General features: G+C 46.0%; 1 protein-coding gene across 1 annotated transcript; it reads right to left on the reverse strand.

Annotated features, from left to right (window-relative positions):
- On the reverse strand, positions 1 to 24,172 carry FKBP1A (FKBP prolyl isomerase 1A). Its single transcript, XM_054573939.1, has 5 exons — positions 23,988 to 24,172; positions 23,859 to 23,906; positions 5,825 to 5,937; positions 2,789 to 2,953; positions 1 to 881 (listed from the first exon to the last, which is right to left on the reverse strand). The coding sequence occupies exons 1-4, from the start codon at positions 24,022 to 24,024 to the stop codon at positions 2,825 to 2,827; spliced, it is 327 nt and encodes a 108-aa protein (XP_054429914.1). The 5' UTR covers positions 24,025 to 24,172; the 3' UTR covers positions 1 to 881; positions 2,789 to 2,824.
- Positions 24,173 to 24,642: the final 470 nt, after the last annotated feature.

The raw sequence follows: 24,642 nt of genomic DNA on the forward strand, positions 1-24,642 counted from the left end.
GATGCTGAAGCTGTGATGACCAGCATCATTTTCTTAAGACAACACTCAAGGATTTGTCATGATGGCTGGGCTTTCATTGGGTTTTAAGTGTCTACAAACAGCACCTTCAATTTAAACTTTCGACTAAAGTTCTCAAAATTTAGGAAGTGGAGCCTGGATAGCTATGACATTATAAAAGTCCTGAATATCTATTAGAAAAAAACCACAGGATGGGGGAAAAAAAAGCCAGGCCACAAAGAAGGCTTCAGAGGTCCCTGCTGGCCCGGGGACAGATACCTGTAGTGTCCAACATCGCAGTGAAAACGATTTGCTTTTAAAAGGCAGAGGGTTTAAGGGGAAAGTGGGATGGAGCAGTGGAGGCAAGGGCTCTCCCCACCCCACTTCAGTTTTGGGTAGAGCTCTTAATTCAACCCAAAGACATCTCTCAACTTGGAGATAATTCGGCCCTCAACAGCGCCTCAAATCTGCTATGGCTTTGCAGCGCAGCAGCAAGAATGTTTAATATATAATAGATAAAAATTTCATCCAAAAAATAAAATAAAATAAAGATTCTTGCATCCCCCCCACACCAATTCCTAGTCTAAAGTTAACCCATTACTTGTGCTGTTAATACTTGACTAATACTCAATTGGAAACCTAGATCCAAAAGACTGAAACTGAATCTTCACCCCAAAATGAAAACAAAATAAAGAGTAACTTGAGGTTTATGGCATGTAGTTTAGGTCAACACACATACAAGGAGAAAGGGGAAGAGCGAAGCTGGGTGACAGAACACATCCAGTCGGGGCAGATGTTTATACAGAGTGTAGTGGAACATCAGGAAAAGCTCCGTACGGATTTGTGTGTGCGCGTCGGGGGCGTCGGATCCCTCCATGGCACATCTGTTGGGGACAGAAAGTTAGTGAGTTCCGGCCACTCTGCTCTTTGTGTACAGTGGGGACAGCCACAAGGCTGGCTGCCATATCAAGTCCCTTCCCAACAGCTGCGAGGTCTTACTTGGACCAAGCCGCTTCTGCTCCAGCTGGGGAGAGCCAGTGGGGCTTGGGCTGCATTCCCAGATGGGCAACCCCTTCTGCTTAAATTGGTTGTTTTTTTTGAAACCCATGGTTAAGTTTATCTTGCTGAGGACAGCGGGAGGGGCAGTCCATGGAGGCCACTAACAATACAGGCCCCAATTGTCATTGGCTGCATACAGGAATTTCCTGGGGGCTTTAAAAAGTTTTAAGGCTTGAATCTCACGCCCAGTGATTGTGGTTACTGTGGTGTAGGCATCAGGAGAGTCTCAAAAGCTTCGTAGGTGTCTTTAATGTGCAAAGCCCTGAGGTGATACTCCCCATGTTGATCATACTAGAAAATGTCTGCACTCTTCATTTATTCACCCAGACCTGTAACCTTTTGCTCTTGGGCTTTCCTTCAAGACCCTTGCAAAAAGGTCTGAGATGTTCTTTGGCAGGGCACAGAAACACTTAAACCAGGGTAACTCTCAGCCCCTCATTTCCCTCTCCTTTTTTCCCTATCCTCTATCCTACCAGATTTATAGAAAGCCTGTTCCCAAATCAGAATACCAAGGCTCCCTCAAGTACATTTATGTTCAAAGGACTTAGCTTTCAAAGGACAGGAAAGAGGGTTTGGACTAGGTGTAGACCTTTGGGCAGAGGGAGGCTCTCTAAAGTGTCAGGAGTTCCCTCCTGGTAGGAATGACAAATGGAGAAGCCAGAGTCATCAAACCTGACCAGGACTGTATGACCCAGGTGTGTAGGGCTCAAACCACTGAAAGAAAAAAATAGCTATTAATTAAAAAAAAAAACTGCCTACTTAAAGACGTCTGCAGCAGGACAAGGTTACTCCCCAGCAGACAGCTGGTAGCCACTTATTGTAGCTTTCAAACAGAAGTATTCTTCCCAGCCACTGGCTTTGGACCTCTGGTTCCAGGGGCAGGAGGGAAGCAAACACTGCGGTCGGGGGCCAACTGGAAAGATGTCAACCTTCATGTGTTTTATGACTCTAATGCCCACGTGAAAAGTTACGTGCCAATAGGACATGAAGTTTGGTTTCCTAGCAGTGAAGGTAATGGGGAAAAAAAAAGAATGAAAGGGGTCTGGTCGTAGTTTATCACTGACAGAATGTGATCTTGTAAGGCCTTTTTCTCTGGGCCTCGGTTTCCTCACCCGTTGCACAGAAGGTTGACTCAGGTCCCCAAGATTCCTTCCCAGGACTGTCTGAGAACACCCTTTACATTTCAATAACATCTTCTGGCCTCACTTCCAACCCTGACAATACACTGGCCTGCTGGCCTCCACTGCCCTGGGCTTGCTCCCCAAGGCAGGTGACCCAGGTGGTAGTGCCTTACATCATCTAACAGGTAGCAACCACAAACTATGGATGAGGGAGGTGCACAAGCCAGGACAGGGTAAGCAAAGTCATCAACAATCTTACTTCTAAAGAACTAAAATATTGGCCCTAAAAATTTGGCCTATATTTCCAGTTCCCAACTGAGGTTTACTTTGTAAGCTACAAATAAAAATACTTCATTTAAACAGCTACCATCAGCTATCCCATCCCCGTGAGTACATTTGAGAACATATGCCATCCCTTTCCATAGGGTGACCAACCTCTACATTCAAGGTGCACACTGATAACTAAAACTGAAAGCACACCCAATAGAGGAAGAATGCATGTGTCAGGGAAAGCGGTGGCATTTTTAGTTCTCTCTCCTACCCATCAAATACTGAGCATGACATGGGAGGGGCAAAGGTAGTTAAAGGCCCTTCAGCATTAAGCTCCTTACCCAAGAACAGGGAGCTCAGGGAGTAGGCCATTCCTGTCATTCCAGTTTTAGAAGCTCCACGTCAAAGACCAGAGTGGCATTTGGTGGGATGATGCCCGGGTGCCCAGTGGCACCGTAGGCGTAGTCTGGGGAGATAGTCAGTTTGGCTCTCTGACCCACACTCATCTGTGAAAAGAACAAGGAAAAAAGAATCAGCTGGACACACTTAACTCTCTCCGCAAGAAGCCTGGGTGTCCCTTCCCCAGGACAGTGTGAGTAGGACATTCCAGAGACTGTGTAGCTGCTTGGGCACCAGGCAACGCCCCTATGCAGGACGTCGGGGTTGGTGGGTTGTCCCTGCACCTGGTTCCAAGGGGCTCAGTGGCAGATAAAAGCTCTCTGATTCCCCAAAACAGTCAGGCCTTCGATCTTCCTGCCCAAGTGTTACTGACCTGACCCTAGGCAGCCAATGCTCTGGAAGTGTCACCACCTCGGTCCTTCAGTGGCCTCTCAAAGGACATGTTAAGTGGCATCTATGCTCTTGAAAAAGGGGTACTTGGATCAAAACTTTGCTTAATAAAATCACACAAAGAAAGTAATATCTGGGGGTAGCCTACTTTTCTATGCTCATACTTCAAAAATACAGAAAAACTTAAAGGCAGCACAATTTTGTGGAGTATAAAATAGCATGGTACAATATCTACCACTTTTGTGAAGAGAAAAATATTTACATATTTATATCCACCTATATGAACCACCATTTTTGTATGGGGAGAATAGAGTATAGTGGCCAGGGTAGAGGGGAAATTTTCACTTTGAAAAATAGATTTGTACCTTTTTTTGAGCACCGGCCTGCGAACCAAAGGGTCACCAATTCAATTCCCAGTCAAGGCACATCCCTGGGTTGCAGGCCAGGTCCCCAGTAGGGGGCGTGCGAGAGGCAACCACACACTGATGTTTCTCTCCCTCTCTTTCTCCCTCCCTTCCCCCTATCTAAAAATAAAATGAATAAAATCTTTAAAATATATATTTGTAACTTTTATCATTTTCTCATCAAACGCAAATAAGTTTAAATATCTATTTTCTGAAGAGTGAGCAGGCTCTCTGCTGTAGTTCCATCCTTTAACTACCTCTTTTAAGTCTCCATGTATGCGCTCCTGGCTCTCCAACCCTGCCCAAGACAGTGACGGAAGAGGAAGAGGCAGGCTGCAATGACATTTCCAATTGAGCAGCCTTGCTTCCTACAGCTCCCTTCAAAAACAGGGACGTATTAGACCAAAGTGGTAAGGACACTTAAAAAGCATATGGCTTAATCCAGTAAAATTCAAAGCTATCATATCCTTTTACCCTGCAGTTCTACTTCCAGAGTCTTCTGCTAACAACCCAAACACCCATCATAAGGGGAGACGTGTCAAAGGCACATCTCACTATGGCTTAGCCACTAGAAAGAATATAGTGGCTTTAAATGTACTAACATGAGAAGAAGCTCAAGGTACTTCATTAAATGGACCTTTCTGGCAAGCTGCCAAGATAGCACTTTTGGTAGGACTGCATACCTGTAAACACTTAAAACCAAAACAATATCAAGAGAGGACAAAAGGGGCACAAAATCCCCCACCTTTCTGTGCTCACTTGCTGAAGAAACATTCTGTGGAGGAGTTTAAAAGAAGATACCCTGCGGCTGTCTCAGAGCACGCAGACTTCTCACAAGTGAGAGCTGTGATTGACCCCAAAGTACACTGGGTCCAGGGGAGACTGGGCACCTCCCCAACAACGCGTCATGCGTTGCCAAGCCTGGAATGTGAAACAGGCTGATAACACTATCTTGGTGGCAGTTACGACTCTTGGAACACACAACACAATTATTGTTCCGGTGCTGGAATAGCCACAGAAGATGAGTTGTGGTGGGGACAATGGTTGGCATGGAAGATGGGGGATGGGCTACAGACCAGTAGCTGGCCAGACGTGGGGGAGGGGGACCGGATGAGACAGAAAGGTACAGTTGGCAGGGTTTCCGGAGGGAAGTAAGCCACAAAGATCCTCTCCTTCTTACACTGCCAACCCTCTGCCCTGCAGGGACAGAAATCTAGACACCTAGGAATGCGATGCCTTAGAGTTCCTGAAAGTTAAGCAATTTATTCGGTGATAAACCAGTGATTTTATAGAGGAAGTGGAGCAATGTCTATTTTAGAAAAGAGAAAGAGAAATCTTTCTCTTCACTTTGGTTAAATCTCCAATTCTCTTCACTGAGAGGGAAAGAGACTTACTACCAGCACACGAGGCCTATTTACAAAGCCCACTGGGTCTCAGGCCACTGCAATCGCCCCTTTAGCTGGTAGGGCCAAGAGAAAAATTCCCGGCTCCGTGGAAGGATAAAATCCAACTGAAATCTGGCAACCCTGGGTTCCCTATTGTCTACTGGGAATTTCATATGTTGGCAGAACAAAATCTGTTTACACAATGGCGAGGGGAGAGGTAAAGAAACAGACTCAAGACAAACAAAATTACTTTATCCATGAATGTGACCTCTCAGAAGTGGTCTGACACAAGACAACTCGGTCCATAATAAAACAGATACAAAATTAAAACTACCCCAAGATAACACTTGTCACTCATTACATTTTCCCGAAGCCAAAAATCTAACAATGCACTGCTGTTGGGGCTGAGAGGAAGCAGGCAGCTTTAGAGGCCGCTGGTGGTGGCTCACAGTGCGATCCCTGAGGATGGTGACTTGGCAATATGTCAAATACGGTGCACCTTGCCACTGACCCACTTGCTCCACTACCGAGAGCTTGCCTATGGCAACACTTGACAAATGGAAAACAAAGCCTGTGATTAGTCACCGCAGCATAAAGCAATGGAAAGGACTCAAATGACCATCAATAGGGTACTGGTCAAATAGGTTAGAGTATGACCACTGAAGGAAACACTATGCAGCTGTAAAGAGAGCTTGTGTATTTTTTCCTCTGCTATATCAAGTGTTTTAAAGATAGATTAAACGTAGTTTAAAAGGCAGACACTCGGAAACAAAAGAAAAGAAAACAAGTGAGAGCATACCTGGGCAACCCCTTCTTCCCAGCCTCGGATCACCTCCTGCTTGCCTAGCATAAACTTAAAGGGCTTGTTTCTGTCCCGGGAGGAATCAAATTTCTTTCCATCTTCAAGCATCCCTGTGAAAAAGTGCAGTTGTAACATGAGCAACAAGGAGTAATGACATGAGGCAAGTCAAAAGCCATCAGCAGAGTCCAAGTCCCAGATGCCAGCACTGAAGGGCCTGGCAGGGTGTCCTAGGTCTGAGAAGGAACTGTGGCATCCAGGAAGGATTTCCTGTGTCCTCAGCAGGGCTCTAAGGGGTTAGGGTAGTCCCTCTACCCCAGGCTTGTGAACGCTCTTCCCTGACTCCAAGCAGCAAACTGATCTGCCCTGGTCTGGAGAACAGGGATGTGTACACTCTCCTGGTGTGAAGTTCCAGTACTCTTTGGATTTCCTCCCAGACTAACTGGGCCCGTGAGGCACACACAGGGTAAGAAGCATTATTCCTTCCTTAATTCACCTGTCACCTTTTACAGAAATGTGGGCAGTGTCAAAATTGAGCTGTAGGACACCAGCTGGTGTCAGAGAATCAGAGGAGTGGCGTTGGAAGAGACAGAAAACCTCCCACCACTGAAATGCTAACAATTCCAGTTGAACTGTGGGCAGTGTTTCCACCCCCCAGTCAGGCACTGAGTGAGGCACTTTCCAATATAAAGATGTTCAACCCCCCCCCCCCACCTACGTCACTGCCCCCATTTCCCAGATGAAGGAGCTGAAGCAGAGAGAAGTGAAGTAACTTGCTGAAGTAGTAAAGCTAGACTGTAAATCCGAAACCCATGTTCATTTTACTATTCCAGTTTCTGGAAGCCAGACAAACTACACCGGCACCTTCCACTAAAAGGGGGAATTCCAGGGATGGAGATGCCAGAGGGCGAGTGTCCTGAGAAAAGAGTAAGAGAAGCCTGCAACTTCTTGTTAGAAAAAGAACATCGACACTGGTTTCTTCAGAAGCCAGTGCCAGCCAATTGTGGTAACTGTCACTCAGGTCCTGAAAACTCTTGTACCAGGATCCCAGACTGGAAGGGGCCAGCCAGTTGTTGTCACATAGTTAACACAAAGCTGATTCCATTGGAGGCTGAGGGTAGGCACCCACCATGGTTCAAAGCATCACTCAGAAAACCCAGTAAAATACAGAATTTTTTTGTGTTTGTATTTCTGAGAGGAAGAGGAAAATCCCAACAAAATCCCAGCCTAAAAATGTCAACACTTGTAAGTGGGATGGGGAAGCAGAGATAAAGTGAGAGCTTTATCACAGAGACCAGACTATCTGTACTTTGACAAAATAGGAAACCGGGAGGGAGGGGGGAGCAGAACTGCTGTCCTTACAGAGCAGGGGGTTGGGGGAAGATAGATGTCCTGGGGGCAGAGTGCGTGCTGACACTGCCTACGCCTGGGGCTGGGAGCTAAGGACAGGGAGACAGGAGGACAAGAATCTACTCCAGCAAAGGCAGTGCAGAGCCAGGAACTGGCACCCCAGAACTGGCAAGTTGGGGTATACATGAAGCTTATCTCTTTGCCAGAACACAATCACTACCTAATAAAAGAAATGAAAATGGCAGCTGGGCTCTACTTCATACACTGAACCCAACCCACCTGAACTTAGCATTAAGGGTGAGAATAGGCAATGAACAGCCAGGAATCTCAGGCTCTTTCTCTGGACAGGCAAAGCTTTTCCATCTACCCTCCTGAGGCTGCTTGTAACAAAAATAAAGGAACCGACTCCCAGGCTCAGTAACCTGCTCAAGGTCAGAGCCAGTGAGCAGCAGGGTCTGGCTCTAGCAGCAAGACTTTATTTACCCAATGGGGCTGTGAGCTACAAAGGAAACAGGCGACCAGAAACAGCCTCTTCCTGGTTGCATTCTTTATAGAGCAGAACTTGAGCTGAGACCTGGGAATTCCTGAGCCATCACAGGGGTAACTCATTAAGTAAGGAACCCCTCTGGGAAAGAACCAAGGATGGAAGGGTGGCCCCAACCCCCTGGCTATCTGCAAAGGCCAGCTAGGCAAAACCCACAGAGAAAAACCTGCCCAGAAAGGCACCTGGGAGCCAGGCCGTGGCACACTCCAGACTTTTGAAAACCCAGACTCAGCAACACCCCTACCCCGCCCTTTATAACTGAATATCAGCTTTCCAGGAGCAGCAACAGCCTGGTCCGATAGATGAACTGGAATCAAGCTAAACCTTTCTTCTATACCAGGGTTGGGGTGGGTGGGGCATATGGGTCAGTTTGGGCACCAACTGTGGTCTACTGGAACCTGGCAGGAAAAGACCTGTCTCAGTGGTTAAAAAGAAAAACGCACTCAGGAAAAAAGTTCCTGCCCTCCCTTCCTGCTGACTGCTATTGTGGGAGAATGTGATGTCTGGGACCACGGCAGCCACCTTGTAACCATGAAAAGGTCAGGAGCACCACAGCATAGTCATTCCATTGATCCGAACCAGACCCAAACCACCTCCCTCAAGACTTCTGCTCTAATGTGATTAAAAGTCTGCTTTGCCTCAAGTCACATTTTCAGTTACTTGCAGCTGAAAGTAGCCTAACTGGTACAAGGTGTATCTTTACTTGACACTTACTCAGCACACCCCACTGTAGTGCTGCCAAGGGAGGAGCAAGAGAGAAATGGGAACTCCAGAACCCACTCCACAAAGAGCTACCACCGCCTGTGACGATAGAACAGTGTGTTATGTCAGGGCCTAGGACACACATAAAAATGTGTAACTGAAACATTATTTACATGTAATAGTTACCACATGGGACACACTTCTCATTGTTAAAGAGAATGCTGATTGATTGTGACCCTAAATTTATTTCATGATACACTAATGGGTTGCAACTCATAGTTTTAAAAATATAGTACACCTATGCAAGAATTATCCTATTTCCTGCCAAACCAGGGCAAGATCACATTCTATTGCAATGAAAAACCAGAGAGCAGGGGGTTGGGGGAAGACAGGGTACTGAGACAGACTTCCTACACTCTCCATTTACTCCTGGTTAAACACATTGACAAGCAATATCCAGGTATTATGCACACCCATCCCACTTTGCCTAAAGGTGAGATGCTTCAATGTTTGACTAGTACCAGACTAGAGGCAAAAGGTAGGACCCAGCCTCTACCTGCTGCTGAGCCAGCAGGGAGAACCAGAGGCTGGTTCATCAAAGAGGCTGTTTGGGCTGTGAAAATGCCTGTCTAACCCCAGCTTTCTTAAGCTCTTCTGGGTCACTGAGGGACGAAGTCTCTTTAAGAAACCATAAATGCCAAGGAATAGAATTTCTGAGTATATGGGCTTTAAGTAGGAGCTCTGCCAAGGATCGTATTCTCCTCCCCCATTTCGGATGAGCCCCTGGAAGAGGACATGGGCCTTGTTCCAGAACTTCAGACCGCGGCAGCCACCAAATGTCAGTCTCACATACCTCCTTGGAGGGGAAACCTTCACAGGGGAGGGCTGAGTGGTGGTACTGGTAATGGCGGGGATCCCTTCAGCTGAGGAGGGGGATTTCCTATAATCTAAGTCTAAAAGGTAAACAATATCCCCAGACCTGAGCAGAATGTCACACAACTGGCACAGGCAAGGAGGTGCTAGGGACAAGGCTTCCCCTCAATGGAGAGGAACAGGCCACTTTATATTGTATATGGCTGTCAGCTGTCAGGCTGGGGGAGGAAATGATGCAGAGGAGGAAGCTGTCTCCATTAAGAAGCAGGAATAAATGTGCTTACAGTATTTTCTGAAGTGGGAATTAGGCTGGTCAGTGTTGAATGCAAAACATGAGAAAAGCTGTGATCTCAAAACAGGGCACAGTTTTGGCCAATATGGAGGAACGGGGATTACCCTCCCACCTAAACAACCAAAAAACTAAGAACCCAAACAAATAAAAAGCAAAACAAACCCCCACAGACAAAAAAGGAGGGAAAGAACCCAGATAATAGCTTAAACAACGGTTTTTAAGACACTGACCTCACGTCACCATGAAGGACAGTGATTCCGGAGAGATGGGAAACTACCTAGGTGAGCCCTATGGCTGCCCCAGCGCACAGCCTTGAGAATGTCCAGGGAGAGGGAGCTGGGACGAAGCCCAACACAGCTTGAGTCCACAAGACACGCACCAGGGAGAAGAGAGCTGTAGAGAAATCTCCAGAGATTTGCAGAGGGTCCTCATTAAGTATTCAGAGAGGAATAATCAATGGATGTGTTTGAGAAAACTACTCAAGGCCAGGAAAAGAACCACCCAAAATGTTTAGAAGAATCAGTGCCTGTTCCTACTAGCCGGATGGGAGAAAGTCATAGTTCATGAGGCACTCAGGAAAATGCGAGGCAAGGCCTTGGAAACTGTTTTCAAGTAACTTAAGTGCTTCTCAATACAAAGCTCAGGATGATTTATAGGAATGAAAATAACCAGTACCCCAAAAGGCAGAATTCATATCTATCATCCAAAGATTACCAAGCATACAGAAAGGAAAGAAAACATGACCCACAATGCAAAGACTAATCAAACAATTGAAACCAACCCAGAACTGATACAGATACTAGAATAAGTAGAGGAGAATAAGATTCAAATCAAACTTCCAGAGATGAAAACTACAAAGCCTGAGATAAAAAGTACATTGAGCTGGAACAACTGGATATCCACACGCAAAAAGTAAAAATTTGGAACTCCACTTCACAGCATAATAAATATCAACTCTAAACAGATAACGGATCTCAATATAAACAAGAAACCTATAAAACTTCTGGAAAATAGGGAAATAATTATGGCTGTGGCTTAGGCAAAAATTCGTGAGATATGAAATAAAAAAACATAATCCTTAAAAGGATAAATTGAACTTCATTAAAATTAAAAATATCTGTGCTTTTAAAAGATACTTTAAAGAGAACGCAAAGTTAAGTCAGAGACTGAGAGAAAACTTCTGCAAAGCAAATATCTCATAAAGGACTTATGTCCAGAATATATAAAGAGCTCTCAAAACTCAATTAAGAAAACAAACAATTGAAAAAGGGCAAAAAAATTGAACAGATGAAAAAGATATACAGATGGCAAGTAAGCACATGAAAAGATGCTCAACCTTCTTAGCCACTACAAAAATGCAAATACCACTAGGAGGCATGACGATTACTGATTAAAATGAGTACAACTAAAAAGACTGATCGTACCATGTATTGGTAAGGATATGGAGGAATTGGAATTCTCATATATTGACGATGGGAACAGATAATAGAATAACCACTGCAGAAAAGAGCTTGGTAGTTTAAGTGAAACATACATATCGCATGTGACCCTGCCATTCTACTCTTGGATATTTATACAAGAGAAATGACAGCCTATGTCCACACAAAAAGACTTATATATAAACGTTCATAGCAGACTTATTATATTATTTGTATTCGCCAAAAACTGGAACAACCCCATCACATGCTAACTGGTGAATGGATAAGGAAGTGTATCCATACAATAAAAAACTACTCAGTAATAAAAAGGAATGGACTCCTAATACATGGAATAACATAACACTCTCAAAATAATTATGCCAAGCGGATGAAGCCAGACAAAAATGAATACATAAGGACACCTGAAACTAATATAATATTGAATGCCAAGTGTTATGTGAAAAATTAAAAAAAGAGTACATGCTGTATGATTCTATTTATATAAAGGTTTAGAAAATGCATAGTAATCCGTGCTCACAGCAAAGTGTATCAGTGATTGTTGGAAACGGGAAGAAGGCCAAGGCTCCAAAGGGTAACACAGAAACACATCAAAACTTAAGAAATTGTACACGTTATATATGGCCAGTTTATTGGATGGCAGTTATGCCCCTATAAAACTTTTTTTTGAAAGGGAAAAAATGTGATATTTACTAAAATCTCACACATGTTTACTTACTACACCCAACCTAGCAGTAGATGATAAGGTGCTTCCTCTGTTTGGGGCAGGAGCAGGTAAAGCAGGCAGCATGTCAAATCTCAGCAGCTGCTCCTATTTTAACTCTGGACATCTCTGTGCCAGGACCTAGAGCCCTTCAACAGTGAAACCTCCTACCAAGTTGGTGCCATAATTTCCTAGAGAAAGCACACTTGCTGAGCAAAGGCAACTGAAGTTACAGTTCAGACATGACAGCTGACACTCTTTAAGCTCCAAAGGCCACTCTTCGTGAAAATCATCACCAGAATGACATTCTATTTCCAGAACTGACTGATTTCCTATCTCACTACACACAAACCTATATACCTTATGACCCCAAATCTGCTGGGGACAGGTCCATATTCCCGATTTCAAGAACCACCTCAAGGTCACAGACCTGGACTCAGAGTCCTATGTCCCTGTGGCACTCAGCTCAATTCCTGGCACTCACAATGCCGGCACTCAAAAGCACTCTTGGACTTGCTTCACTTGCACAATTTTTAAGAACCAGCAGGACAAGCACCAGGCTTCCATATTTAGACCTCTTCCCTATATGGTAGTAAGAATCTCAGAAGCAATCCCAGGGTGGCAGTTTTTACTTTCAACACCTTTAAATTACTGATCAGTGAGAAAAACTGTGAAAATCTGGGGTCTCCAGTTAAAATTGTAAGACCATGAAAGGAGCTAAAGTTACGACTGGCCCTAGCCCAGGGGGCTCAGTTGGTTGGAGCATGGTCCCATACACCAAAAGGCTGTGGGTTCGATACCCAGTCAAGGTGTATATAGGAGGAAACCAATCGATGTTTCTCTCTCTCTAAAATGAATAAACATATCCTCGCGCGAGGATAAGATAAAAAAGAGAAGAAAAGAAAAGAAAGCAAGCTACAGTTGCATGAGGAACTGTTCTCTGGCTGTAAGGCAGTTGATGTCACTTTCATATGGGTCTCCTCCCAAACTGTTCAGCTGTTTTTGGGGGTGAAGAACCAGACAAAAATCCTTGGAAAGGGACATGCAGGCTTTAACAACAACAACAACAACAACAACAACAACAACAACAACAGGCATGGGGAAGAGTCCTGTGTTCATGTCCCAATCAGCACATTGCTCTTTCCTGCTGCTCATGCGTCTGAGACTGCTCTTGCTCTGAAGGAACCAGAAGAGGCGGACTTGGCCAGCAGCTCCTAAGCAAAGTGCCGAAGTCACAGAAGCAGTGGTTAAGGCCAGGATTTAGAGATTCAAGAGGACCACTGGGTTGTTATTTTGCTAATAATCTAACAGAAACAGAGTCACTTTCAGTTTATTTTGCTTTGTGGAAGGCAGAGTCACCATATACCCTCAATGGGATAAGGGAAGATGGCTGATCAGTGAGAAAAACTGTAAAAATCTGGGGTCTCCAGAAGGCAACTGAAGAAGGCAACGGTTGAGTTATGCCTTTAGCACTTATAGTTACAGCTCATGACTCACAATGTGGTTTTCAGTTGCTGATCAATCTTTGCAGGTGGTTTTCACATGCAGCATTTTACAGGGGTCCAAATATGAAAGTGTTAAGATGAAAAGACAAAACACTCAAACCTATATCAAAAAATGGCAACAACAAAAAGAGAACATCCCAAACCCCAAACTTTCAAAACAAATAAAGTCTTGCCTTTTACAGCTCAGAGGGGGAGAAAAGATTTCTATTTTTAACTCAATAGGTAGTTTCTTAAGTACAAAAAGTCCAATAGTGGAATGGAGGTGGGGGAACCAAATTCAAAGTTGCCAATTTTTCTGTAGATTTGCACTTGAAGCCACCAGGAACATTTCCCACATAAGAGGATGGACCTACTCAGGCTTCTTTGTTTCCCTTCCTTCTTACTATATACAGATGCTCTCTCAAACACCTTTTACTTAACTGCCTTGCCAGAGACTCTTGTAAGAACCATAGCCCCAGCCTCGTGAAAGCTCCTTCCTGCCACAGTCCCTAATTCCTTCTTTTCCATGTGAGTTCTGTGCTTACCCAAGGTCAGTCAGTTCTGTGATGCTGAATCCATTTATGTCAGTTTTACTTACTGAGTGTTAATAACATAATTAAGTAGTATGTAAATAAATGATAGATAAGTGTGAAGAGAAAAAGAGTAGCTCTAGATGACTGCTTGGAAGGACTCAATAAATGCAAATCACTAAAAAATATTGCTGGTGAATAATTGTGTGTGGGTGAGACCAATGTGTGTTTGGAGAAAAAAAATCTTAAAAATCTAGAAAGGTTTGGCATTTAAATGACCTCACAACAGCCTCTGCTCTAGCTTAAAAGAAGCCAAAACTAGGTTTTGCAAGAACCTTGACAGTAAACTCCACCAGAAGAGCCATCCTAAAAGAAAGATACTATCATTTAGCCAATGATTTATGTTTGGATTTGAAATGTTTACATAAGCCATGTCACTTTTATGATGAATGTATCAACTATCCATTTGACCCAACCATGATGGGTGAAAAGAGATTCTACACACTAAGGCAGCTAATAGGTATTAATTCAAAATTCATGTCTTTGTCCTGTTTCCAAGTCTCTGAGCTTTCATCCATAGGGCACCCTTCCTGAATTGGAGTTCTGAGAACCTACTTACGGTATGATCAAAGATCGAATGCCTACCAAAGACAGAACCAGATTCTTTCTCTCCATCACACAAACTGAGTGCAAAAATATTTCCCATCTGGAAATGCTTCTAATCTTTGGCTAAATCCCTCTATATTCTATGCCTAAAAGTGTGTTTTCAATGGAGGGCCCATGACGGAAAGAATACCAGGATCCCAGAACACAAACCAGAATGCATGCATGTCCTTGTGGGCATGTCTTTCCATTTGCCACTTCATCACAAGATACATAAGACTGCCACATTAACCACAGTGAGGTATTACCTCACACCAGTCAGAATGGCCATCATCAATAAATCAACAAACAAACAAGCACGGGCGAGGATGCGGAAAAAGGGGATCCTTCTGCACTGTTGGTGGGAGTGCAGACTGGTGCAGCCACTGTGTGAAGCAGTAAGGAGATACCTCAAAAAATTAAAAATGGAGCTGCCTTTTGACCCACCGATCTCAATTCTGGGAATATATCCGAAGGAACCCAAAACACTAATTCGAAAGAACATAAGCAGCCCTATGTTCGTTGCAGCGTTATTTACAATCACCAGGATATGACAGCAGCCCAAGTGTCCATCAATACATGAGTGGATAAAATAGCTATGGGACATTGACACATTTGAATTCTACTTGGCTGTAAAAAAGAAGAAAATTTTACCCTTTGCAACAGTATGGATGGACCTGGAGAACATTATGCTAAGTAAAACAAGCCACTCAAAGAAAGACAAATACCATATGATTTCGCGCATATGTGGAATCTAATGAACAAACTGAACTAACAGGCAAAACAGAGACAGATTCATAGATGGAGAGCAGATGACAGCTAGTAGAAGGGGGAGGTTAGGAAGTGGAGGGATTGAGCAAAAAGGAAGGGCTCATGGACATGGAAAACAGTGTGGTGATCGCTGGGGTGGGGGAGGTGGGTATAAGAAGACTAAATGGTAATGGAAAAAACCCCCACTAAAGATTAAATTAAAAAAAAAAAAAGACTGCCACATTATATCTCATAGGGGGTGGGTGGATGCACAGAATGAAACACACTGGAAATAGCAGAAATATACATGACCTTTGGTTTTCTTTTCTGTTTTCAGTTTTCCAGACAACACAGAGGCAGGAGGCTGTAGGGTGCAATAGTTAAAGGCATGAGTTCTGGACCTTGGCTCCAGATTCTTATAGTAATTCCTTCCCTGGTCTCCCTGCTTCTCTGCCCTTCTCTCCTACAGTTTAAACTTGACACAACAGCCAGAGGGACATTTTTTAAAAATAAAGTCAGACCCTATTACTCCTCTGCTCAAAACCCTCCTGTAGCTCTCTGTCTCACTCAGAAGAAGCCAAAGTCCTTAATATGGCCTACAAGGCCACGTAAGAGCTGCCACCAAAACAGCCATCTCTCCGACCTCACCTGGTTATGCTCCTCCTTCCCCACTCCAAGAAAACTGTCTATTTCTGTTCTGTATACATAGCAGGAACATGCCCACCCTGGAACCTTTGTCCTTGCTGTTCCCTCTGCTTAAAATACTCTTACCCAGATAGTCCCATGGAATACTCTCTTACCTCCTTCAGGTCATTGTTCAAATGTCACTTTCTCATTGAGGCCTTCACTGGTTTGTCTAAAATCTCAACCTTCTAATGCCTTCTCCTTAGTACTCACTAGCTAATGTACAATATATTTTTGTTTATTAATCACTTTTACCATCTGTCTCTCCCACTACACTGTTAAGTCTGTGATGGCAGAGACTGTGTTCTTCACCCCCATATTCTTGGTATCCAGAACAGTACCATGTAGAAAAATCAAAAGCATCTTTCCCCCATTCAAGGCCTTTGCACACACTTAAACCCTTTCCTCCTGCCTGACTGAGCCACACACATCCAAGACCGCATGGCACTCACAGCCCCAGGTGTCTGCTGCTCCCGGCACCTCTTATAACGGTAAGCACAAAGGAAGGCACCCCCTACAAGATAGGCATCTTCAGGGCAAGACTGAGGCTTTCCCTTAATTTCTCACACATTTATTGAATGACTGGGAGAAGGGTTTGGTGTGCTGACCTGTGTGCAGTGGGTGTGAAAGGAAGAAGTGGTCACAATTTTATTAATTCATAAGGATTGGGCAAAGTCCAAAATATTGTAGATATTTTCTTTCTTACTCTAACTTAAAGGAAACAGGAATGTTATACCAATCATTACAGGAATGTGGGCTTTTCACACTGCAGCTAAAGTCTATGCCAGATCATCCTAATGGACCACTCATTCAGTTACTGAGTACCTACTCCATACCAGGCACAGATGGGGACCCGGGAGAACACCCCCAGTGTGGATCTGGCCTCCTGGAGTCTGCAGTCTACTGGAGAAAGAATAGATGTTAACTACACACAGTCTGACTGAGAGACAGGCTAAGGAGGAAATGAACAGTGTCCTGTAGGAAAATCAGAGAGCACTGCTGTGTGTGCGCACGCATGTGTGAACAAGCACTTTAATAAAGAGTCAGGGAGACCCACTGAGAGGTTGTCATTTAAGCTGTGGTAACAGCCTACCTTGTGGTGGGGAATGGGAGCAGTGTGGTGGCACCTAAGCATAGGGACAGAGGCCTTCCTGGAAGGGGAGGCTTGGTGTGTGTGGGGAAGTGAATGCAGGCTCCTGGGAGGGGAGGTGTAAAGGCAATGAGAGCAGAGACAGCAGCATCCAGGAGCTGATTATTTTGCCTGCGCTCTTCCTTTCCTCCTGCTTTTTTCTGAACTGCGAGAATTTATTTGGCTCAAGTTAAAGGGGCCTGGGGGAAGGAATGCAAAGATCTAGTTCAGTTCCTCAGTAGTAGGTTAAAAAAACAGGACTGGAAAAATAGAAGTAAAAACAAGCTAACATTACCAGGAGCACCAAAGGGAGAACTGAATAGTCCATGTCTCAGTTATCCAAAATACCCCTGGCCTTTTCCATGGGAAATAGCAGGTGACAATACTATTTTTAGAGAAAATCCCAAGGCAGACAAATGATTCCCTGGTTTGCAAATACAGTGAACCCATTAGCGCTACACAAAAAAATCAGTTTTTAACCAACAATAAAAGTTCAAGTTAAAGGGCCTATGCATAAATCAGTGAATTTTATGGTACATAAATTATATCCAATAAAGCTGTTAATGAAAACAAAAGTCTATGAGACCCACTAAAAGGAACGAGAGCTCTTTGGAGTGGTGACTACAGCCAAGGCCAGAGTAGTGAAACCAAGGTAGTGATTTAGGAAAAGTGGGAGCTCATCAAAAAGGTTTGAAGGGACTCCTACTGGCAAAACTTGGGACAATGTATCAAAAAGAATAATGAATATCAATGATTTTAAGGCCCTGAGGAAAATTTATGTCCTCAGGATACTAAAAACAAACCCACGGGGGAGGGGGGGAAGTCACTTGCTACCACAGAGGATGGCTATAAAACCAACTCCTCACTTCAAAAATTCGTAATTAAAGGAAAAGAATAAAGCTTTATAGAATGAAGCTACTTTAAAAAGCCCTACTTTATAGAATGGCAGCTAACAAATGTAGAAGGTATGAAAGAACTTTAAAACTGCCGCTTTGTAAATGCCAATGAAATAATTTCTTTGAGTATAAATTATCATTGGTGTAGGGAGAAGGCTGATTAGGAGCAGAGCATGTATGGCATGTGCAGAAATTCCACAGACTGCCTGCTCCTCGCAAACGGGAAAATGTACCTTTACAAGAGAAATCACATTTAGCACCACATATAGTAATTTCTCCCACAGGGTGCTGAGTATGAAGTACACAGCATGATGTATGAAGTCTTCACACTCAAATGTTTAACCAAAAACTGCTCAGACATTCAGAGTCCAGTATACAGGAAATCAAGGCGGTGGAAGGAGTTAGACAACACCAGGAGGAAACAATGAGGCGGACATGGGATATTCGATAAGATAGTTCGTCTGCTGCCTTTGAAACAACAGGGTCATTAAAAGCGACAAGAGGATTCTTCTAGGTTGATACTACAGACAGAATATCCAACTGCAATGAGTAAACCTAAACTGGATTCTGCTCTTTTATAAAAAGGCTATTAAAAACACTTTGAGGACAACTGGGGCAGTTTCAATATGAACTTGGTTTTTTGGGGTTTTTTTAATTTCATAATTTTATTTTGTTTATTTTTTATGAACTTGGTTTTAGATACTATTGAATCATTTTCATTTTTCTTAGGTGAGACCAGTAGGAGGATAAGGAGATTATTCTCACTCTCAGAGCGTGCTCAAGTATTTTGAAGTAAAGTATCATGATGCCTGCAACTTTAATAGCTCATCAAAACACAGCCCCCCAAGAGAAAAAAAAATCTATATAGATATATATCCCGTAAATAGACAGAAATGGCCAATGTGACAAAATATCAACCACCGTGGAACCTAGGTGGTGAGCACATGAGTATTTATAGTTCCACTTTGATTTTTCTGTGTCTGAAAATTTCACAAATAAGAGTTGCACATACACACAACAATGCTCTGGGGCCTTTGGTTCACTGAAGACAAGCAAGCCTTCTGCTCTCATCTGTGGGATTCTGTATTTTGGTGATCACAATCCCAAAGGAAAGAAAATATGTGGCTGTAGCAAGATCTATTTTGAAGATGTTAAAATCTCATAGTATTAAGGAAATCTGGGAAGAAAAAGGGCTGGTATCTTAACTTGCCCACATGGCAAAGCTGGTATAGTCCAACTCTGTCCCTCTCATCCTCACAGAAATCAACAAACTCTAAAAACCTCTTCTGGTCCTCAAATTTAAGAGAATGGCTACAGCTTTCTTAGTTATTATATTCTGTAGGTAACATGTAAGACTGTTTTAACATGAATCCTAGCTCAGATTCATGTCTTTTTTTATAGGTGCCTATTTCCCCATCTGTAAAACAAAAGGAGAGTGAGGTCTCGGCTCATCCACCTCCATGACCCTAAACTGCATGAACATCTGGGCCAGTCCAGGAGCTGCAGTGCTGGGACCAGAGCTCTTCCTCTCTCTCACTCTAGCTAGACGCCACAGGTCGTGCTAGCTGGATGAAAGACAGGGGGTGGGGAGGATACATTGCCCGGTACCTGGACACAGTAAGTCTTACAGACTTACTGTGCAACAGCATCACTGTTACCACGGCTCCTCCCAGGATGTACCTGCCCCATAAACTCCTCACACCAGGCACTGTCACTCCCATTTTACATTTGGGACATGGAAGCTCAGGAAAATGGGACAATTTTCCCACACACTCATAACGTGTCACACATGGCAGAGGCAAGATGTGAACCCAATGAAGGACCCACATCCTCTTTGGGATGACATCCACTTGGCACCAGCTCTGTGCACTTCCCCAGGCTAGCACACTTTGCATGCCCAGGATACAAGCAGGGCCCTGTTTATGGCCTTGCCCCCAGTAGTTCAATGTCTACACAGTAGCCAGGAGGCAGTGGGCCTATTAACACCCAAGTCAGCTCATGCCCCCAATGATCCCACCTTACTCAGAGAGAAAGAGAATGTTCCTATAACAATCTACAAGGCTCTACCATCGCATCACCTTTACCGCTCCCCCTCTTACATAATCCATGCCAGCCACGCTGGTCTTCTTGCTGTTCCCCTAACACGGGTGCTCCAGCCTCAGAGCCTTGGTATTAGCTCTTTCCTCGGCCTGGCATACCTCCTCCCCTAGATGGCCACGCCACTCACTCCCCAACTTCCTTTCAGTAAATATTAAAATGTCATTTTATCAGAGGCCTTTTCCAACCACCCTCACTAAAAGCAGCCAGTCTCCTCCCCAAGCCCTCACCCTGCTTCAATCTCTCCACAGTATTTCTCGCCACTTTATGTCATACCTCCATGCTACTGGTCTTGACACCCAGGGAAGCCCCACCAGATCATGTCTTTGACTCTTTGGTTCATTGGCCACATCCCTATTGCCTGGCTTGTTGCTGTTGCTCATTAAACATCTGCTGTAGGAAGGGTCCTGTTGCAGCCCAGCCCAAACTGTTACAGCCTGTCTACCTGAAGAGAGCATGGGGCGGGGGAGCCATCTGAGGGTTCTCACTGAGGGTGTGCCCTCCTCCAGACACCAGATCATCAGCCAAGAAACACCCAGTTGGATGTGGATGGAATAAAACAGAGACGAGAGGGAAGACAGGGGCTAAAGAAAAGAAAGGGGATAGAGAGGGGCTGCAGGCAAGTGACCCATACCTGCCCTGAGAGCTCAGCTGCCCTCCAAGTGGGACTGCTAAGGACACGGAGCTGAGGGACCCTTGGATTTTCTCAGTCAGAAGCCAGGCTACTGACAAACCTGCCTCCAAGGACAAGATGTCAACTACTATTTAAGAGGATAAAAAAAGAATGTCGTCACAATCCACTTGAGGTTGCTCTGACAATGGCAGGCACGTGGCCTGCCGATGTGAGTAAAAGGGATGTAAGCCTAGCTCTGTGTCAGGACAAGCTCAACAATCAAGATGACAAAGCTACTGGAGGCAAGGAAGAAGCTGTGAGAACTCACTCGATACTCAAGGCACACGTGTGTGGCAGGTTATCCTTCCACCTCCTCCCTCCCACCTCAGTGCCTGTCATGCTACTAGGAGGTGCTTGGCGGGTGACAGTCAAGTTTTCATTTTCTCTTCTGGGACCACAAAAAGGGGGCCTTTCTTTGAGGCGATGCTCATGCTATGCTCAGACGGAGCCTGAGAGTGACATCAAGTCTACTACTGGCAGCCACCTGTGGCACTGAAAATGCCCCTGTGGTAAAAGTCAGTGTGTGCCACACATATCTCTAGTGGCTGGGGGAAGATTTTGGCAAGTACCTTACTGCACTGTTACTTCTCCGGACTGCCCCCAAATCAGTAGCAGTGAACCCCTGGCCAGAGTGGACTGGATGATCAAGAGTGTTCACCTGACCTCAACCTGGGCCATTCAGGTTCTTCCTCCTAGAACTGTAATCACTGGAGTCACAATGCCAAGCAATGTGAGCTAGATACTCAAAAGGAGACACAAAGACTGAGCGTGGGATTGGGGGGTGTCTGTGGTGGGGCGGGGGCTCAAAGGGGACTTTTACCATCCACCCCTTGAAAGAGAAAAACAAATGTATAACAGGAAATTACTAATGCGGCCAGGCAGAGAAAGCAGAGATGAAAACTAGGGCTACCATGAGAATTTCTTCTCCCTTCGTAAGGCCCAGTGGGCTTCCCGCATTTGAAGACTCAGATCTTTATGGTACTCTCACTGCCTACACCCCGCTGCTCCCCGCACCTCACCAATCATGTTCCCTCAAGTTGGATTCTGTTCCCAGTGGCTTAAAAGCCTTAACTACCACAGATGAAATCTCAAAGCACCAACCCATTCCTCTCACACCCCCACAGGTCTTAAACAGGTTCTTCCTGAAGGCTGGTGGCAAAGGCCCACAGGAACAAAGCCACCCGCCTGAGAACAACCTATTCTGTGAGCATGAGGCAGAGCTGACTTCTCACTAAGGCGCCTTTGTAGGGCTTATCAAAAATGAAATAAAAAAAGAAAGCTTTTGTCCTAATGCATGCCAGGGTCCTGCTGCTGTTCTGGGAACGTGTGAGTGGGTGCCACCCTCAAGGAAAAACACAGACTTGGAGAAGACGCACTGGGAGCCCTGATGGTGTTCTGGGTCCCACGGCCATCTGCTCTCTTAGAAAAAGGCTCCAGACGTGCTGTGTGGGGACAATTCATCAAGAGGCACAGTGAAATGTGGTTCTGCCTGCATGCCGGTGTCCAGTCCTGCCATCGGCTCAGGAGAAGGGTCAGCCAAGGAAAAGGGGCAGAGACTTGGGAGTGGGACTGGTGTGTAAGAGCAGCCAATTATCTGAATGCAGCTATTCACAAATTAGAGGGCAGAAGTGGGGCGCAGAAGTCACCTAATCGCCCGAGTTCCCGTCTCTGCTTGGTTGGCTGTGGGATCTGAACGAACTGCCCCCTCACCCCAGCCCTGTAAAAGGCAACGGTTACTCTTCTCATCCAACTGATCAAAACCAACCTAACTGACAAGGTCTCCCCCAGTGGACGCCCTAGGTCCAGGTGCTGGCCGAGGCTTACAAAGACAGTCGTTTAAAATGTCAAAACCACTTTCCAGTTTCATTCACGGGCATGAAACTGTTCCCTACAGAGATGGATTTCAATACCTCCTCCTTCAGTAGCCTTTTAAAAGGTTCTATTCCTTAACTCCCTCTATCCTCTACCCATATTTCCACCCACAGAGAAAGGCCAGAGAAATAAAAGGCTGCTGGAGGGGGATTTTAGTTGCCTTTTTTCCTAATCAAAGTCATTTCCCTCCGCAGAGGGCTCCCCACCACGGTCTGGGAGAGAAGGGTGACGCTTAGAAGGGGAGACCTGAGCAGCTCAGTCAGAACTGCCTACACCTTACTACCCAGGAGGAGGAAAAGAACCAAGAGAAAGGAGAGAAGAAACAGAGGAAGTAGGAGGAGGAACAGAAGAAAGGGTTGGAAGGGGGAGAAAGGGGAAGGAGGAGGGGGAGGAAAAATGATTCATATCGGCAACTGTGGCTGCACCAATCCCCCTCCCTCCACCCACAGCCACGGAGTCTCCGCCTGCTCAGGCTCCCCTCTCCCCTCCCCAGCACAACCCAGGAGGACCTTGTAAGGGCATGGAATAAAAGATGGTCTCAAGGCATTCGCCTCTGAGGTCGGGATTCTGGCTGAGGGTCTACGATTTCCTCTGGCTTACATTATCTGTTTGTTATCCGATCTGGGCCTCAGTTTCCTCACCTTTAAAATGGAGATGAGAAAAGTCCACTCCTACAAGGGTTGGGGGACTAACTGACACGTTCTGTCAGCCTGAGCCGCCACCGCCACTGAAGCTTGGATGTGTAAGAGTCTCGAAAGTAAAGAGAGATGAAAGACCGTGCAGATCCAGCTTCACCGTGGCCAGCCCGGGTCAAAGCAATGACTTAGGAACTGGGGCGCTTCTCCACCGGCTCCACCCGCGGCGGGGCGACTGAAGCCCGACTTCCCGACTTCCCGGGGGGAAGAGGCAGCTCCGCACACTGGGAAGTACCTCGCCCTCCTTATCTCCATCGAAGGGAGGGCCAGAGCAGGGCGGGGGTGGGGAGTGTAGGGTGTCAACCAGGACACAGAAATGGTGCAAATCCTTTCCGATGGTCCCTGGCCGGGGCTCTGCCAATTGTTGAGCGCGACCTTGGGCAAGTGACTTCGCCTCCTCAAGCCTCAGTTTCCTCATCTGTGCAGTGGGTATAAGGGCAGCGTCTGAGGCACGAAATTGCTTGTGGAGGACGAGGGAACACCGGGCCCGAGGTCAGCGCTCGCAAGCGCCGGCTCAGACGGTGGCGGGTTCCGCAGGCCCGAGGCTGCCCCCTCGGGGGCGCTGCCACCGCCCAGGCCTGAGCCTCGGGCCACGCGGGCCTCGCCGCCGCCACGCCCCGGGCCTTTGCCCTCAGGCTGCGCCCGGGTCGGAGCCCCCCACCCCGCGGGCCCGGCGACTCACCCGTGTAGTGCACCACGCAGGTCTGGCCGCGCTTCGGGAAGGTGCGCCCTGAGAAGACAGACAGACGGGTGAGGGGAGCGGATGCGCACGGCAGCGGGGGCCCCAGCACCGTCGAAGGCGCCTACTCACCGTCTCCTGGGGAGATGGTCTCCACCTGCACTCCCATTGCGGCGGCGGCGGCAGCGGCAGCGGCGGAGGCGGACGCGGACGCGGGACCGGCGGGCGGCGCGAGGGGCGGTGTGGACCAACACCAGACCTGGCGCTGGTTGCTCTGCTTTGCCTCGTCCCTCCGAGCGACGCCTGCGCACGCGCGCGCCCCCGCACGGCCCGCCCTACGTGCGCGCTCCACACGGCGCGCACGTCCCGGAGCCGGGGCCTCGGAGCCCGGGAACCGGAAGCCCGGAAGCGCTGAGCCCTGCGAGGGCTACTGTTTGATGGCAGTATTTCTCCACCCTCCCCGCTTCTTATTTTCTCGTAGCGTCCAGCCAGGCCGGCATCTCTTTAACCAAGTTTCCGCATCTGAAAAATGGGAAGACTATTTTGGGGTCCGCCGGTGATTGGGTGACTTTCAGCAGTTTCACACTTATAAGTATACACACATCCTGTAAAAAGGTGATTGTGAGAGGTCAGCGCACATGTGCTTTCATGTTAGTGTTTAATAAATGGTTCAAGATAATGAGCTCTGCTTTTCTGTGTTGGAGGAGTAGTCATTACTACACTGGATTTATTCACACATTCATTCATAAATTACATATATTCTTATTGAGCATCTGCTATATGCCAT

This window comes from Pteronotus mesoamericanus, unplaced genomic scaffold (genome assembly GCF_021234165.1).
Source record: "Pteronotus mesoamericanus isolate MK-2021 breed Mesoamerican mustached bat unplaced genomic scaffold, CSHL_Meso_final contig_25, whole genome shotgun sequence".
In the NCBI taxonomy this organism is placed as follows: domain Eukaryota; kingdom Metazoa; phylum Chordata; class Mammalia; order Chiroptera; family Mormoopidae; genus Pteronotus; species Pteronotus mesoamericanus.